Source organism: Stomoxys calcitrans, chromosome 5, assembly GCF_963082655.1.
Source record: "Stomoxys calcitrans chromosome 5, idStoCalc2.1, whole genome shotgun sequence".
In the NCBI taxonomy this organism is placed as follows: Eukaryota; Metazoa; Arthropoda; class Insecta; order Diptera; family Muscidae; genus Stomoxys; species Stomoxys calcitrans.
In genome coordinates, this window is record NC_081556.1 from 21,574,419 (window position 1) to 21,593,551 (window position 19,133).

A 19,133-nucleotide genomic window follows, 5' to 3' on the forward strand; every position below is an offset into this window, starting at 1 on the left:
GGTGTCCCCACCCTAAAAAGTTATTAGAGAGTTAAAGAAGGCGCAGCCGAACCGGGCCCGCCGAACCGAGCTGGCCCGGTTCGTCTTGTTTTGAATAAAATCTTATTTTTTTTTCTCCCAATATGCATCTTATGTTTTAATCTTCAAAATTTTACCAAAACTAAGAAAAACTTTAATGCGAGCATATAGCAAAAATGTCCTCTAGTTTTCTTGCAATTTGTATTTCTAAGATGACTCAGACACTTCGAAAAGCCTTGCTGTGTTGCAACCCTATTCAATATGTTCTCCTAAGTGGATTGTTTTGGAGCACATGCAAATCGATTGTGAATTATAATATTTCGGCTGTCATGCACACTCGACATTATGATTGTTGTCACACCAAACTAACTATTCAAGTTCATTTATTGAAGGCAATATGACCTTACGTTGCCATTGAAGAGCTATGAAAACAAAAAATATAGACAGTTCTCAAAAAAACCATCCATGTGGCAAATTAATGATGCATTCATACATAGCCAACTTGTAGTAGAGCTCGTCCTTATTCTCGTCATAGTGGCAGTGGATCTGCACCACCATCGTTGTTATTGTCCATGGGACATGTTGCTGCGTTTGAACATTCATTAAAAACTAAAAGGGCATGCTGTAATACATAACGGGTGTTATTTTTAGAAGAATGGAATTTAAAACCAAAGGTGATTTATAGGAAATTTTGTGAAAATTTCTTATTTAAGAAATTATTTTCAATGCAAAAAACAAAACAAAAAAAATTAAAAGATATAATTTTTAACAAGAATTTTTGTAAAAATTTCATTTTTATAGAAAACCAACTGAATAGGGCCCGCTCGGCTGCGCCTTCTTTCACTCTCTTATTTTATCTATGGGGGTGCTGGTACGGCTTTTCAGATATTTTCCCCCCAATGTGGATATCATATTGGTGCTCTACTCCCAAATTGCTTTCACTTGAGCCTTATATTGCTATGGTCGGTAAATATTTTCCATATGGGGGTGCTTTTGGGGGTGAGGTGGACCCCCATATATCAGATTCGTGCTATATTATTATTATTGGTTAAAATTTCCATTTGGCAGGCTTTGGAGGTGGGGCGACCGCCCTAGACATCTCTCCTTAATTAAGTATACCAAATTTCTGTTTTTGAGTTATTATATACAAACTAAATTTTGCGTAAATCGCCGCACCCATTTCCGAGATCTGGGATTTTTGAAAATAGGGCAAGGGTCCGCCCATTATAGTTTGGATGTTAGATCTACTTTATTCTTTTGATTTTGGTCATGGAGTGGAGTAGCCAAACCCTGGATATCAGATTCATACTCTACTCCCAAAAACCACATTTGTGCTACATGTTGCTATAGTCGTTATATATGAGAGGTTCAGGAGGAATTTATGAGATGAGCCGTCCCTGAAACACTTGGCCATAAAACAGATTTGAGCCCATTTTTGCCATAATCCACAAATATGTCATTTGATACCCATATTACCCAAAGCGGTAGAAAGAATTCGGGTGGGGGTGTTTTTGGTGTTGGGGGACCACCCTGAATACTTTGGGCGAAATTTTTATACCAAGTTCGTACTCTACTCTTAAATACCTTTCATTTGATACCCATATTGTCCCAATCGGTAAACATGTCCGTCCGAGTGGGTTTTGGGATGGGGCGTCCCCCAGGTTTTCTAGCCCCAAAATTTTTATAACAATTTCGTGTTTTTGGGGTACCATAAGATGGCATACAAAATTTCGCTTTAATCGTGCACGCATCTCCGAGATCTGGCGTTTTTGAAAATTAGGTTAAGGGGGAGGGTCCGCTCCCCCTACGGATATTAAAATATTTAGTACCCTGTGGAAATTTTGTCAAAACTAAATTTTTAAATGAATTTTCGTCAAAATTTCCTTTTTATAGGAAATTTTTGTCAAAATTTCATTTTTTAAGGAAATTTTGTCAAAATTTGTTTTTTCCTAAAATAGGAAATTTTGACAAAATTTCCTATAAAAAACAAATTTTGACAAAATTTCCTATTTTAGGAAGTTTTTGTCAAAATTTTATTATTTAAAGGAAATTTTGTCAAAACTTGTTTTTTATAGGAAATTTTGTCAAAATTTCATTTATACAGGAAATGTCAAAATTTCATTTATACAGGAAATGTTGTCAAAATGTCATCTATATAGGAAATTTAGTCAAAATTGTATTTAATAGGAAATTTTGTCAAAATTATATTTTTATAAGAATTTTCGTCAAAATTTGTTTTTTTATAGGAAATTTTGTCAAAATTTGTTTTTATAGGAAATTTTGTCAAAACTTTATTTTTACAGGAAATTTTGTCAAAATTTTATTTTTATAGGAAATTTTGTCAAAATTTTATTTTTATAGGAAATTTTGTCAAAACTTTTTTTTTATAGGAAATTTTGTCAAAATTTTATTTTTATAGGAAATTTTGTCAAAATTTTATTTTTATAAGAAATTTTGTTAAAATTTTATTTTTATAGGAAATTTTGTTACAATTTCTTCTTAAAGACAATTTTGTCATAATTTTATTTTCATGGGCAATTTCGTCAAAATTAAAGTTTTAAAGAAAATTTTGTCAAAATTTAATTTTTAAAGGAAATTTTCACATAATTTAATTTTACAGGAATTTTTTTCAAAAATTTATTTTTATAGAAAATTTTGACAAAATTGCCTGTAGCAAAAGAAGTCTGATTAATCGGCTCCATCACTTTCTTCCCTTGTGCTTAACTCCGTCACACTTAAAACAAACACCCGTTGTGTCGTCGCTCGTTGTATTCAGCTTCCATTAATCGATTATCGAATTTTCATTCCTCGTTGGGAATAGAAGGATACATGCATGCATGCTAGGATGCATCTGTTCCAAAACAACATTCAACACACACATCCCTTCCATCTTGCCACTGACATTGGCGAGATGTTGGGTCTTCATACTCCAAATCATCATCACCGTTCCATATTTTTTTTTTGCTCGCCATCAACATCATGTGTTTGCAAAACAGATTACATAAGATTAGATGGATGGATACTAGTCGTTGAAAATATGAACACAAAACACAACAAACCACCCACTTCGAGTGGACTCGAAGCCCTTCGCACAAAAAGCTTGCCATCCATATTCATATGATTAAATATTCATAGAAAGTCTTTATTGTGATTCAAGTTCTTTGTGAGTAAGTTTTCGGCTCTAAGTTGATGCTGGACTTTGGATATTTGTCCAGAAAAAAAGGCGATAGTCTTTTTTGATTGAAGCAAAATAATTCAGGGTTTTTACTAAATTATTAATAGTTTGGAAAGTTTAGGGGTAAGAAAGTAAGAGTTGTAGTTGTGAACAGTTAGTGTTTTTATACCCACCATCCTAGGAAAGGGGGAGTATGCATTTAGTCATTCCATTTGTAACACATCGAAATATCCATTTCCCACCCTACAAAGTATATATATTTCGGATCGTTGTACAATTCTAAGACGATTTAACGATGACCGTGTATTTGTTCGTCTCTCCAACTGTGTGTCCGTCGTTTATAATCATGCTACAGTCTTGAAAAATTGAGATATAGAGTATGAAATTTTGCACAGATTCGTATTTCTTCTATGCGCAGGTTAAACCCATAGGTCTCAATGTTAACCCAGTGAAGACTGAAATATGCCTGTTCACGAGGAAGACGAAGGTGGGCCAATTTAACGCACCACGTTTCCTCAATAAGACGATTTCCATATCTGACAAGGTCAAATACTTAGGTGTGATCTTGGACAGGAAACTGAATTGGAAGTGTCACATTCAGGAGCTTACTGCGAAGGCACACAGATGTTGGGCACTATGTAGACGGGCCGTTGGCTCGAAATGGGGCCTGGATCCGAGAATAGTCCACCGAATCTACAGGAGCGTGATTAGACCAATACTTACTTACGCCTCAATAGTTTGTGTGGACTACTAAAAAGTGCATCATAAGGTTCAGAGAACATGTTGTCTTGGTATAGGCGGAGTGATGAGGACCACGCCCACTAGGGGACTGGAGACTATTCTAGATATCCAACCCATTGACATACGGATTAAGTGTGAGGCAGCCACTGCGGCTATGAGGCTTAAGGCGGTGGGAGAATGGATTGAGAGTGATAGCAACTCATACCATCGCGAGGCGACGATAAGAAACCTGCTAGAAAGGGAAGAGGTTTCCGATCGGATAGCCTGAGATGAACCTTCAAGTTGAGTGCGAGGCACTGCTGCCATCGGAACAGTCATGGATTGACGGAACCCTAGTATTGCCATCTGGAAGATCATTTTACACGGATGGATCAAAGCTAGAGGACAGAGTGGGCCTGGGGGTTCACATTGAGAACCCAGGGAATGAGATCTGTTTTAGACTGCCTGACCATAATACGGTCCTGCAGGAGGAGATCCGGGCTATCACGGAATGCGTGAAGTGGTGTGGTGCTAAAGCGAGGACGTAGAGTGTGAACATATTTACCAACAGTAAAACAAAGTAAAGGTCACGAACAGTCTTGCAGTGTAAAAAGGAGATTAACGCCTTCTCTGAGGATAGCAAAATCCGCATCGTTTAAGTGCCGGGCCAAAACGGAGTAAGGGGAAATGAAAGGGCAGACGATTTGGCGGTGAAGGCCAGAGGACTGCCATCAATAAACTTTGTTAACCCGAAGCCTTTCGGGTCGACGCAGTCCGAGTTAAGGGAGTGGGCGACGAATGCGCATGCAACCCTGTGAAACAGCGAATCGGTCAATAGGACGGCGAAAATCCTATGGGGGGATTCAGATCGTGAGAAGACGAGGCTATTACTGAAAGGAAGCAAGAAGGAGGTCAGTAAAGCTATTGGTATCATAACGGGACATATAGGACTACGAGCTCACTTATGTAAAATCGTTGCAGCAAGTGATAGCATGTGTAGGGTATGCAGGGAAGATGATGAGACGTTGGAGCACTTCCTTTGTCGTTGCCCGGCTTTCGCTTCTAACAGATACCGGCACTTAGGTGGAGACACAATGCCAAACATGAACCAACTTAGGGGAGTGGTATTGAAAACAATTAAGGATTTTGTAAACAGCACGGAATACCTAACTTTTTTCTTTTTAGAGGTTACTTTATAGTTTATAGAGCGCACCACAAGCCGATTACTGGCTTAGGTGTATGTCCATAGTGGCAATGGGCGGATTAATATCTGCACCCTCTTGTCAACCTAACCTAACCTAAGCTCTTGGATGGGCCACATCGGACTGCATTTGAATAAAACTACCATATAGACCGATCTGGCGATTTCGGTTAGTGTTAAGCCTTGGTTAATGTTAAGCCTAGGTTAATGTTAAGCCTTGGTTAATGTTAAGCCTATAACAGGCGCATTTATAAACCGATTTTACTGAAATTTGACTTAGTGATTTTTATCGGAATTAAAAATGGTCCAGATCGGAATCACTTTCTGCTTCGATTTAGCTTTGTCCGCCTGTCTGTCCATGTTAATTTGTGTACAAACTATAGGTCGCCGTTTTCATCCGATCGTCTTAAAATCTGGTGTAGGCTCGTTTTTTGGCCTAGATACAAAGCTTATTGAAATTGGAAAAAATCGGTTCAGATTTTGATATAGCTCCCATATATATGTTCGTCCGATTTGCAATAATAATGCAATGTCGAAATTTGGCAGGAGGGATTTTTTCTTGACTCTCGACATTACTGGTGAATTTCATAATAATCGGGTCAGATTTAGATATAGCTGTCATACATGTATATCACCCGATTTTGACTTCTAGAGCCACTGCAAGCACATTTATTAATCAATCTTGCCAAAACTTTGTACAACGCTTTCCTCGACAACTGTCACAATATCTAGGAAGTTTGCTCCAAATCGGTTCAGATTAAGATATAGCTCCCATATATATGTTCGTCCGATTTGCAATAATAATGCAATTAATTGGTCATTTGCTAACCGATTCTCTCGAAATTTGGCAGAAAGGATTTTCTCTTGATTCCCGATATTACTGGTGAATTGCATAGAAATCGGTACAGATTTAGATATAGATCTCATGTATATATATCGCCCGATTTTAGCTTTTAGAGTGAAAAAAACACATTTGGTGAACAATCTTGACAAAACTTTGTATAACGCTTTCCTTGACGCCTACCACAATATCTAAGAAGTTTGCTCCAAATCGGTTCCGATTTAGATATAGCTCCCATATATATGTTCGTCCGATTTTAAGAAATATTGCAATAAAGTGCTCATTTGTTAACTGATTCTCTCGAAATTTGGCAGGAAGGATTTTCTCTTGACTCCCGACATTACTAAAGAAATTCATAAAAATCGGGTCAGATTTTGACATAGCTCTCATGCATATATATCGCCCGATTTTAACTTCTAGAGTCACAGCAAACGCTTTTATTAACCAATCTTGCTAAACTTTTGCACAACGCTTTCCTCAACAACTATCACAATATCTGCGAAGTTTGCTCCAAATCGGTTCAGATTAAGATATAGCTCTCATGCATATATATCAACCGATTTTAACTTCTAGAGTCACAGCAAACGCATTTATTGACCAATCTTGCCAAAGTTTTGCACAACGCTTTCCTTGACGACTGTCACAATATCTTTATATATAATTTATTTTCAGTAAGTTTTTGTTGAAAAAAATTAGATTTGGGCGAAAGGCCATATGTTAAGTAAATATTTTTTTAAAAATCAGATTGCAACAACATATTTATATTCATGAATCAAAGTAGATAAAATTTTATATGGAAATCAGATTTCCATGAACTGTGTAAGGCGTATTATAGCAATCTACGTATATGAATTCCTTTCATTTCCAATTTGTGGTTGCATTATTGAAATGAGTGTTTGTATATATCTTTTGATTGGGTTACATGAAATTTTAGCAATTGATAATAGGAGAGGTATTTGATAAACTATATGCAAAACTTTTAGATGAAATTCCTCTATTTCACCTTTACCTTTGACCTTTGAAATCCTGTAAAAATTTACAAGGGTTGGCTATGTGAGACTATAGACAGAGAGATAAAATTGCACATTGTTTAAATGCAAGGCTGCATAAAAATAATTAAATGATTTTGTTTGGGGCCTTTTTAAATAGGAAAAAGATTTTAAAGATCAAAAACATGCAAAATCATAGGTAACCACCCCTACGGATTCTGCTTAACATTAAGGGTTTTCTAATAGGGACTTGCCAAATTAGTCATCGAACTGTCACTGTCAATTTATTCAGTGTAGTCAATATTTTCATTATGGTCAGGTACTTGAACGAACAACGTCTTCAAAATTCGGAGTTGGCGACCGCTCCTTTAACAGCAAAATCATCTTCAGCGACGAAGCTCATATTTGGGTAAATGGCTTCGTCAATAAGCAAGATATGCGTCATTGTTCAGGTAAAAATCCACATGTGCTCCTCGAATTATCAATTCATAAAAAAATAACTATTTGGTGCGGTTTGCATGCCAGTGGCGTCATTGGGCCATACTTCTTCGTCAACGATGCCAATCGTCACGTTATCGTGAATGGACAACTTGATCGCACCATGCTTACTAAAACTTTTTTGCTTGAATTGGAAGATATGGGCACTCAGCGAATTCGAGAGGTAAGTCTCAGTGAGGGGTCAGGTGTCACTGATTCTTACTTAAATACTGAGTGCCAATGATACACGAAATGACAAGGTGAGGTATTAGCCCCCTCAAATAACCCATAGTCAACATCAGCGCCTGTTCCCTAGATAGGCGTGGCTGGAAGCGAGCGTCGGATCTAGAAGCAATCGGTTCACGACGTCGAGGAATACATATGCGATCTCCCATAATCTAGGAACCGAACGAGGATGAACGAGAAATCGGTTTACATGGGAGCTATATCAGGTTATAGACTGATTTTGGCCGTATTAGACACAGTTGTTGGAAGTCGTAACAAAACATCGCAATAAAAATTTCGGCCTAATCGGACAAAAATTGCGGCTACCAGAGGCTCAAGAAGTCAAATTGGGAGATCGGTTTATATGGGAGCTATATCAGGTTATAGACCGATTTGGACCGTAATTGGCACAGTTGCTGAAAGTCATATAAGAATACCACGTGCAAAATGTTAGCCAAATCGGACAAAAATTGCGGCTTCCAAGCGCCCAAGAATTTAAATCGGGATATCGGTTCATATGGGAGCTATATCAGCTTATAGACCGATTCAGACCGTACTTGGCACAGTTGTTGGAAGTCATAACAAAACAGCTAAATCGGGCAAAAATTGCGACTCCCAAGGGTTCAAGAAGTCAAATCGGGAGATGAGTTCATATAGGAGCTATATCAGGTTATAGACTGATTTGGACTATACTTGACACAGTTGTTGGAAGTTATAACACAACACTACCTGCAAAATTTCAGCCAAATCGAACAAAAAAATTGCGGCTTCTAGAGGTCCAAGAAGTCAAATGGGGAGATTGGTTTATATGGGAGCTATATCAGGTTATATACCGATTTGTCACAGTTATTGGAAGTCATAACGGAACTTTATATGCAAAATTTCAGCCAAATCGGACAAAAATTGCGGCTTCCAGGGGCTCAAAAAATCAAATCGGGCGATCGGTTTATATGGGAGCTACATCAAGTTATAAACCGATTTGTGTCGTACATGGCACAGTTGTTGGAAGTCATAACACTACATGCAAAATTTCAGCCAAATGGGACAAAAATTGGGGCTTCCAGGGGCTCAAGAAGTCAAATTGGGAGATCGATTTATATGGGAGCTATATCAGGTTATTGACCGATTTGGACCGTATTTGACACAGCTGATCGGAGTCGCAACGGAATTTTACATGCAAAATTTCAGCCAAATCGAACAGAAATTGCGGCTTCCATGGGCTCAAGAAGTCAAATCGAGAGATCTGTTTATATGGGAACTATATGTAAATCTGAACCGTTTTGGCCCATTTGCAATCCCCAACGACCTACATAATTTTAAGTATCTGTGCAAAATTTCATGCGGCTAGCTGTACGCGTTGGACCTCTATCGCAATTTCCACAGACGGACGGACGGACATTTATAGCTAGATCGACTCAGAACGTCGAGACGATGAAGAATATATATAATTTATGGGGTCTTAGATAAATATTTCGAGGTGTTACAAACAGAATGACTAGATTAGTATACCCTCATCCTATGGTGGTGGGTATAAAAGCGGCCTCCCCTAACATTGAAGGCCCACGCCAACGTGAAAAGGATCATGATTTGCTGATCTGCACCTGGAATGCCCGAACTCTATATAGAGCATAGGCGGATGTATTGGATAAGTAAAGAGTGATTTTTAAGAGCTATAGCAAAGTTTTTCAAAAAAAAAAAAAAACACATGAAATTCAGAAAAATACATGAAATCCTTATTTGAATCTGAAGTACGGTCCATATAATATTATGTTTGAGGATTATTTCATGCAAATATTGGCAGTGACTGTGCCTCGAATGGTCCATTCGCATAGTCCAATTTAGTCATACTCTTTCCAACATTTTGGCCGGTATCTCAGGAATAAATGCTTCAATGTTGTCTTCCAATGCGTCAATTGAAGCGGGGTTATCTGTATAGACATGAGCTTTAATATAGACTTGCGAAAATAGTCTAAAAGCGCTAAATTGCACGTTCAAGGCGGCCAACTGACCGGTCCCGAACGTGCAATAAAATGTTCACCGAACTTGCCTCTCAATAAGTGAATTGTTACGCATGCTGTGTGGCTTGTGGCACCACATGTCATGCTAATTAAGCTCTTTCATTTTGGGCAAAAAAAGTTAAATATCATCTCACCATTCACAGTTACGATACGATTCCCATCATCTTTGAAGAAGTACGGTCCAATGATGCCACCAGCCCATAAACCTCACCAAACCTCAATAAGCAATTCTGCTTATTTACGTACTCTTTGAGCCAAAAATGAGCTTCGTCGCTCAATGAAAGTAGCGCGCGATGAACTTTCTTAACACAGCACGCATTTTGATAATAAAATTCAATGATTTGCAAGGGTTGTTCATCGATTTATGGTTAAATTATAGACCAATCTGAAGATGTTTGACAGTGAAACAAAACACATGGGACCACAAGCCCCATGGAAAGATCAAGATCATCTCGAAATTTGGTGTGAGAAATTTTAGAAGTAGCGCAGAAGATAGAGGCGCGTGGGGCGCCGTTCTAAGTTCAGCTAATTGCAAAAATGTTCTATCATAGTCAAATAAAGTAAAGTAAAGACTTTCACTAGTCTTCGCTGCACCCTGGTCTTAAAAGCTTTTTCTCTGTTCCTGAAGGTAATAGTTGCAGAAAAAAAATATTTCCTATAACTTAGAGGCCTTATCACTTTTGTTCTTACCCCAGCTCAAGACCTATACAACAACTATTTCTATTCAACCCCTCAGCAGTATAACAGAGCAAATGCTATGCTCTTTCTTTTGACGCCATGAAAAAGTTTAAAATATTTGCAGGTTAAACAAATGCGAAAAGCTGGGGTGATGCTTTAAATAAAAATAAGTAAACAAGAATGCCCTTTTGTTCAAAGGGCACACAGGATTATTATTTCATATGCAAAAAGGGGAATTGTTAGTGAAACATTTAGTGGCCTTGAAAATGCGTTTGCGGATTTATTTGAAATGTGATGTGAATTCCTAAAAACTGGCATTTCTCGCAAATCAAATGAAACTATTCCGATTTAGAATCAGGTATTTTAGTGAAAATATTCGCCTTTTGTTGGTTAAATTACTCTGCTGAGGTTGGCCATGAAATTTAAATGTTCTGCGTTTATGACATTGTTTGTTGTAATGTAATCATTTTTATACCCTTTACCACTACTATTGGGTATCATAATTTGCCCCTGTTCCTTAGTGGAATGTTCATGGGCAAGATTTGCAATTTCCTAATTTGAAAGAAAATTTGAAATGCTGGCCAAATATTTGGTATATTTATGTTAAATAATATAATTTCGCCTGTCATTCTTTTTAAATCTTTGTCTTTTTCAATGTAAGGCTTTTTGTTAAGAAGAAAACTTAGTCACAACTTTCAATAATGTTTTTTTTTTGTCAATGCAACATATTTCCAATGCTTGGTTGCATATGTGACTGCAAATGGCAGCTTTAATGTGTATATTGATTTAGGAATGCAACATAGAAGCAGAACAAGAAACATTTCCTTCCTGAGTAAGTTGCTGTTTAGTTTCTTCCGAAGGATGTAGAAGACAAAAGCGAATACAATATGTACGATGTACACTCATGCATTCAACTTCAACTATTGATATCGGCATATTCAGGTATATACGAATGTGTCTAGTATGTTCATGAATGTATGCATTGATAATTTTGTTGTGGGTTTTTCCTTTTCTTTGTCAGATAATGAAAACAAAGAAAATTATCAATTTTCCTTACATTTTAGACAGCAACGGCGGAAAAAATGTTTGATATTTCATTCTTTGTTCAGTTTTGACAAGAAAAGAGATTTTTAGTTGAAAGCAACAAACTTTGTTTGGTTTTGATTGAACTTTGGTATATGAAATGCACTCATGTCCTTTATTATCTCCACCTGTTCTATATGATAGCTATATACCAATATGATCAGATTAAGATCATATTGGGCAGAGATGTCAAAGGGTCCAACTAACACACTGTTTGAAATTTCGTAGCAATGGGATAAATGTAGGTCCAAGATATTGCAGCGGGAGATCTGTCTATATTATCGCTTTATCCAACTAAGGCCTAATCCTAGGTTGTTGGTGTATTTATGAAACTTCCTGTTCCAATTGTCGCCAAAATCCAGTAAATATACATCTTCTATGAGCCCAACTTGTAATTCGGGTGTTTAGTCCTAACATTGTCCGGTCTGGGATATATTCGGTATGGGTGTCGATAAGCCTTATGTAACTCAATGTTAAAAATGCTATCTTGATTAGTTACTAGATATGTATATTGTGGGTTCGTGGCCTTTAATTGCGTCTATATGGCAGCTATATCCGAATATGGCCCGATCTATAACATATTCAGCAGGAATATCAATGATCAAAAGTTACCAACATTTAAAACTTCCTCGCAATCCGTAGATTTGTTCATGAGTCAGCTGTATATAAATATGGTCCGATCTGGAGTATCAGGGAATCCGAATTATTTCGAATTCTAAATTGCGGTTCTTTCATTTTACTATTTGAAGGACTCTATGCCTTAAATCTTTTCATTAAGTCCCACATTATACACTTGAGAGGTAAAACGAATCGCCAAATATTGAATTCAATTTAGATGTTATATTCACACAGGTTGATGCAGGGACTTCGCCTCAGACACTGACTCACAAATATCCGATTTCTAATAAGGACTTGCCACCTTTTTTAAATAAAACGCAAACAATTGGAGATTTTTAAAAATTTTATTATCGGCTTGAAGTACAATCAAAACCATTTATAAATGAAACTTGTTTGCATCTGTCAATATGTTGGGCCTGATTTTCGATGATTCGGCCACACGTTTCAGCCGAAACGATTGCTAAAGGGTGATTTTTTTGAGGTTAGGATTTTCATGCATTAGTATTTGACAGATCACGTGGGATTTCAGACATGGTGTCAAAGAGAAAGATGCTCAGTATGCTTTGACATTTCATCATGAATAGACTTACTAACGAGCAACGCTTGCAAATCATTGAATTTTATTACCAAAATCAGTGTTCGGTTCGAAATGTGTTCAAATTTTGACAAATTTTGTTCAGCGATGAGGCTCATTTCTGGTTGAATGGCTACGTAAATAAGCAAAATTGCCGCATTTGGAGTGAAGAGCAACCAGAAGCCGTTCAAGAACTGCCCATGCATCCTGAAAAATGCACTGTTTGGTGTGGTTTGTACGCTGGTGGAATCATTGGACCGTATTTTTTCAAAGATGCTGTTGGACGCAACGTTACGGTGAATGAACACATTTCGAACCGAACACTGATTTTGGTAATAAAATTCAATGATTTGCAAGCGTTGCTCGTTAGTAAGTCTATTCATGATGAAATGTCAAAGCATACTGAGCATCTTTCTCTTTGACACCATGTCTGAAATCCCACGTGATCTGTCAAATAATAATGCATGAAAATCCTAACCTCAAAAAAATCACCCTTTATTTCCCATTCAATGTTGGTTCTGAGCTCTTCCAACGTTGACGTAGACCAACGACTTGAAGTAACCCAAAAAAAAAGAAAAATAGTCTGTAGGCAACAAATCGCACGAACGAGGCGGCCAATCGACTGGACCAGTTTTTGAGATAACACACTCATCAAACTTACTCTTCCATAAATCGATTGTATCGTGTGTCTTGTGGCACCGTCCTATCGTCCAGGCCCATATCTTCCAATTCAGGACAAAAATAGTATCAGTGAGCATGGTGCGGTAGTGTTGTACATTCAAGGTAACGTGACGATTGGCATCGTCGTCAAAGAAGTATGCCCAATGACGCCGCCCGCATTCGAACTGCACCAAACAGTGTTTTTTTTTTGTATGGTTGAAGTGTTGATTCGTGAAGCACATATGGAATTTCACCTTACCAATAATGCATATATTGCTTATTGACGAACCCATTAAGCCAAACATGAGCTTCGTCAACATTAGAGTTAACACTTTTAAAGTAGTGTTCACCGACTTCGAGTTTCGGTAGTCAATTTTTATGATTTGCAAACGTTGTTCGTTCGAGTATTTTACCATGATAAAAACGTTGATTTTGCTGAATAAATTGACAGTGACACTTCGTTGATTAGTGTAAGAGTGCGTTCACAACTAAAATTCAAAGTAAGCAAGTCCCTATTGGAAAACCTTTTAGAATACCATATTGGGACTACCCTTTTTATAGAAATAGTCCATGTAATTTTTTTTAAAATTTTTCATTATCAACATATTGTTCAAATAATTCATAAGTGTACAACAATACTAGCTTATTATATTAGTAATAGTTTTATAATAATATAAAATATACCAGAGAACACCTCTTGGGGGTCATTGTATAATAAAATTTATTCAAACTGTTGTTTATTGTAGTATAAATAGCATTAAGGTATTTGAAATAAATAAACATCAAAAGAAAAAACATTTTGGGACTCTTCTCCCAAATACCTTTCATTTGATTTCGAAATTGTAATTACCGTTCTACCAATGATGTTGTCATATTCAATTCCCAAATATCTTTGATTTGAAATTTTGCTGGGGTTATCCCAAACATTTTGCCACAAAAATGAGTGTCAGATTTAAATTCTACACATAAATTGGAGCCTCATATTTCCATGGTTGTTAAATATGCCTTCTAGCGGATATTTTGCTTAAGCATCGACACTAGCATCAACGCATTGCCCTAAAACTACATAACAAATTTCTGCTCCTCTCTCAAAAACCATTCAAATTAACCCCACTATTGTATGCAAACATATTTGGGGGTATTTTTGGTCTGGGGCGGCCCACCAGACATTTGGCCCGAAAAGAGGATTTCAAATTATACTCCCAAATACCTTTCAGTTTAGTCTCATATTATGCTGACCGGAATATATTTTAGTTAAAAGTTTTTTGGAGTAGTAATAAAAATTTTTTTCTTAGGTAGCTATAGGTGTGTAAACAAAATTTAGCTTTATTCGGCAAACCTATGTCCGAGATCTATTTGAGTTCAAAATTCGAGGTACTATGTGGCACCAGAACTTAAACAACATCCATCCTTCAAAACAAAAGGAATAATATTGATAGACCCACTTCTTATATGCCAAAAATGTGCAGAAGTACGTCATAATGTCAAACCGTTTCAATTTTATAGTTAAAATACTGTAAAACTCATACAGATGTTTGTGTTGCCATATGGCCATACCAGGTAGCTATAGGTGTGTAAACAAAATTTAGCTTTATTCGGCAAACCTATGTCCGAGATCTATTTGAGTTCAAAATTCGAGGTACTATGTGGCACCAGAACTTAAACAACATCCATCCTTCAAAACAAAAGGAATAATATTGATAGACCCACTTCTTATATGCCAAAAATGTGCAGAAGTACGTCATAATGTCAAACCGTTTCAATTTTATAGTTAAAATACTGTAAAACTCATACAGATGTTTGTGTTGCCATATGGCCATACCAGGGCAATTCGGTATAATCAGAGTACTTCGAACCTCTTTTGACTACTTATTTGTCCTGATATTTGTTCGAGTAATAGTCGATCATAGTAGTAGGCTTTAGATAAGACAACATTTGCTTCCCCTGCCTTACCATTGTCCGGGTTCAGATTTTCCAGCAACTTTGCTTTATGGTTAACATCAATGTCTGGCATGATAAAATATGATGAGTTATAATGACTACCATATGTTTATTATTATTTCACTTAAATAAGAAAAAAATCACAACAAAAACGTTGCAAACAACAAAAAAACAATCTTACATAAGAACAATAACATCTTTCTCTTTTTATATCGTTTTTCCATATGTATTTAAAAACTATCATTTTTTTTTCTTTTCAGATTGAATACTGACAAAACTGAGTGTGATACTGAAAGAGTTCCTTATTTCATACGGAGCATTTCATTAACATTTTAAGCAAATGCACATTCGCTCATATATTCATGTTCGAAACCTTCAATACCTGAATGTCAATGATCAAACAAAAGTGAACATTGATGACAAAGCTGTCAATGATTTTGACAACAATGTAGCTGAGGATAATGATGATGGTGCTGATGATGATGTCGGTGTTGATTTCGATTTCAATGTTCAGTGTCAATCGACATGGTTGAGTAAATATTAACAATTTCGATGAAACAAAAGACAATTATTGTGCTGTGTGAAGATTTGAGTTCAAGTATCACAAAAACACGAAAAAATTTAAAGAACAACAATTGGCCACAAGCACCACCAATGCAAATATTGAAAAAGTTTAAGGAATTTATTGCCAAGTAAGGAGGAATTTGATTGTAAGGCTTAGTACGTCATAACTACTTCAATATTTGGAGAAACTTGGGATATTTCCCAGACTTCAACTTCTTTGGTTAACCCTCTAATTTCATATCAACTAATTCGTTAAAAAAAAGTTCTCAAAATGGACCGAAAGGGATCTTCTGGGTCGTCAAAATCTAAATCAAAGCAAAAGAAATTGAAACCCAATAAGGAGTCAAGCACGCATTTGGATGTCGATCTATGGGAGGTAAGTAGAGCTCAATTACAAATTTATTTAATAGAAGATCTAAAAAATTGGATGTGGTTCACTTGCGCTTACTTGGCCTCGGGGATTTGGTTTCGGTATGAAAACAAGTTGTACAACTGCTACTCAATTTGATTCTACTCAAAAATTCGTAATGTTCAATCTTCTACCCATAATACATAAAAAAAAGTAAAGGGTGAAAACCTGCGCAAAATTTTCGATCAAATTGCACTTAATAGGCGTCATCTTATTAATTTCGATTAAATTTGATTCACAGACGTCATACATATTATTTTTGCTGTAAAGTTAGTTATGTGTTTAGCTTGTTTGAACCGTTGAGTGGAGAGGACGTATTGTTATTTCACTCCGCAAGAATTTTCCTGTAACTCGTAATAGGTCATTATTTTTGGAAGAAAAATTTAAGTCACTCAAGGATAGCTGGTATCCATTAGGCGGCTGATGATGTGCGTCTGCTTTCAGTGGAGCGGCAGATCTAGAGCCCGGGAGTATGTTTGGAATGGACTCCAAACACCCAGCAGCTGCGGTGGTGGTATCAGGCCGTAGCACGTTGTCTACCAGCTACTAAAACCTCTGGTGGAGCGGCTACTCCAGGCTCCACTTGTCCTTTAGACTCCACTTCGAGTTTAAAGGACAAGGCTGAACCTATTCCTTCTTCACATGCCTATAATTTGCTTATACCATCGGCATTCCCCGGCAAACCAACACGCTCTTCAAGAGGTTGAAATAATAAAGACGCATCGCTCTCAGGTTTATTGAGAGGCTTGGTGCGAATGATCCTAAGATACTCACTGATAGGGAAAGAAATTCCCTAAATTGGGCTCGGGAATTCGCCGCACAGGCAACCCTAAAGACTACACGTCTAGATTCGGAAACTGCCCAAAGAACTAGGGTGATCAACAGTAAGATGGGTCCAAGAACCTTTGCTAATGTCGCTAAGGACAGTTTGGTGATGACAGCTGTCGACAAGGGAGAAGAACAGGGCTGCATACCTAGGAATAATTGGAGTGGACTGCCATCAGTATACTCCGATGTCCTTGTGGAATTTTCTGGGTTTCCTCCAGTTTGTGACGATGCAGGCTGGTATCAAGGCCGATACAGACTAATTGCCGTCAACGATCGACGCTCAATTGAAATGTGACGTTGTGCGCTAAAAAAAATTGGTGAGATCTGGCTAGGTGCAGCACTAGATTATGTCAAGAAGGAAGATATTCCTTCTTGAGGAATGGCGCATTGGATGAGGTTGATGGTGACCGGAGACATACAGTATTCGTACTAAACTCCGGCTGCCTCGCAGACCTCAACAAGTCTGAAGGGGTTGTATCCTACGGATTCAATAAGTTGAAACTGAAGGTCTATAGAAGCGGTGGGGTTGGGGAATCGGGAGACGACTCGGCAGTTGTTGCCGAACACTTGCCTGAGGAACTATCGAGCAAATCACTAAAGTTCGGGGGGATTGCAGGAGACTGAAAATCCCCCTGCCACAATTGAGACAGGAGGGGATGGCATCGAAACGGGACCCGACAAGCCCTGTGTGTGTGGGTCACAAAGTTGGACTGGGCTCAAAGTGCGCGCCAGCGGGGAAGCACGGAACTCAGAAAGTACTTCGACAGCAGCAGTTAGTGAAGAATCTAAGAATCCAAACCGCAAGTACCCAGTGTCCTGAGGAAGAGTGTTCAGGGTTTTCAACTGCCCCTGGATGCGTACGAAAGCTCGCCATGACAATATCTAACGAATCTTGTGAGGATGAACTCCTGACGAAATCAGAAGACGAGGCTAACCCAACATTGGTAATGTTCTGAATCCTGACTATGGTTCGGTTACTCCAGATAAATCTCGAACATTGTAAGGCCACTTCGGCGGCACTAAAGGCCAGTCTGATGGCAGGGGGGTTTGACGTGGTTTCAGGAAACATGGGTATGTAGAGGGATGGTTCGTGGACTAAGAATTTCGAGATTTAAACTACTCCAGGGTACGGGGAATGTGAGGCACAGAGCCTGTATTCTTGCAAAGAGTAGTCTAAATGTTTTTCTTCTTCCGTCGCTAAGCACTAGAGATTCAGTAGTAGTCAACCTTGAAATAAATAAGTCTCAGTACTGGCTGGCCTGAGTCTATATATGGCACATGCCTGTGCCTATATATGCCACACGATTCTATGATGCAGCCTTAAGTAGCTAGTTGAAGCCACTTCTGCAGGGAAGAAGAGCCTCATTGTAGGAAGTGATGCTAATGTACATCACCAGATATGGGGAAGTTAGGATGTCAACGAAAGGGGTGAGTTACTTATCGAAAATATTATAGGTTGCAATCTGGAGATTTCTAATAAAGCGGGTGAACCGACCTTTATAACCAGGAGCAGACAGGAGGTACTAGATATTACCTTTGTATCGGAAGATATAAGCGCAATGATATGTGACTGGAAAGTGTTGGGTGACCACAGCTTCTTTAGTCATGGTAATGTTAGTTTCAGCCTTGGAGAAAATACTGCACAAGAAGTCCCTTGGCTAAACAGAATAAAGGTGGATTGGGATAAATTTCGGCACAAATTCTGCACGTCTATCTCTTCTAGACCAGAAAACGAAGTTCTTTCGGAACTGTCGGGAAAAAAAACAAAACTCGGAAAGATTTCGGTAATATCTTGTCGGAAAAGTTTAGAATTTATACAGAAATGTCTGACATCCGAAATTTGGTTCACTGGGTAGCCACCCCCCAATTTAACTATCATCCTTAAAAGTCCAAAAATAGAATATATTTTCTACAAATCATTTTACAAACATGTGTGCACTTCATTTTAATTTAATGACCAAAAAATCCAATATTTCATCTTAAAATTACCATTTTCAGCCTATATATATTGCAATTTCATTCAGAAAGGGAAGAAAAGACAAAATTTACGGCTACAAACCTTGTTATCCCATTTATTTGCCAAATTTATTATTATTTTTCTATCTCATATTGAA

General features: G+C 37.6%; 1 protein-coding gene across 1 annotated transcript in view; it reads left to right on the plus strand.

The window, feature by feature from the left end:
- The first annotated feature begins 15,981 nt into the window (after positions 1-15,981).
- LOC106088162 (mucin-5AC) overlaps positions 15,982-19,133 on the plus strand; it is a 77,077-nt gene continuing 73,925 nt past the window's right edge. Inside the window, 1 exon segment of the mRNA XM_059370179.1 lies at positions 15,982-16,158. Coding sequence (XP_059226162.1) covers positions 16,054-16,158 — 105 coding nt within the window. The 5' untranslated portion in view covers positions 15,982-16,053.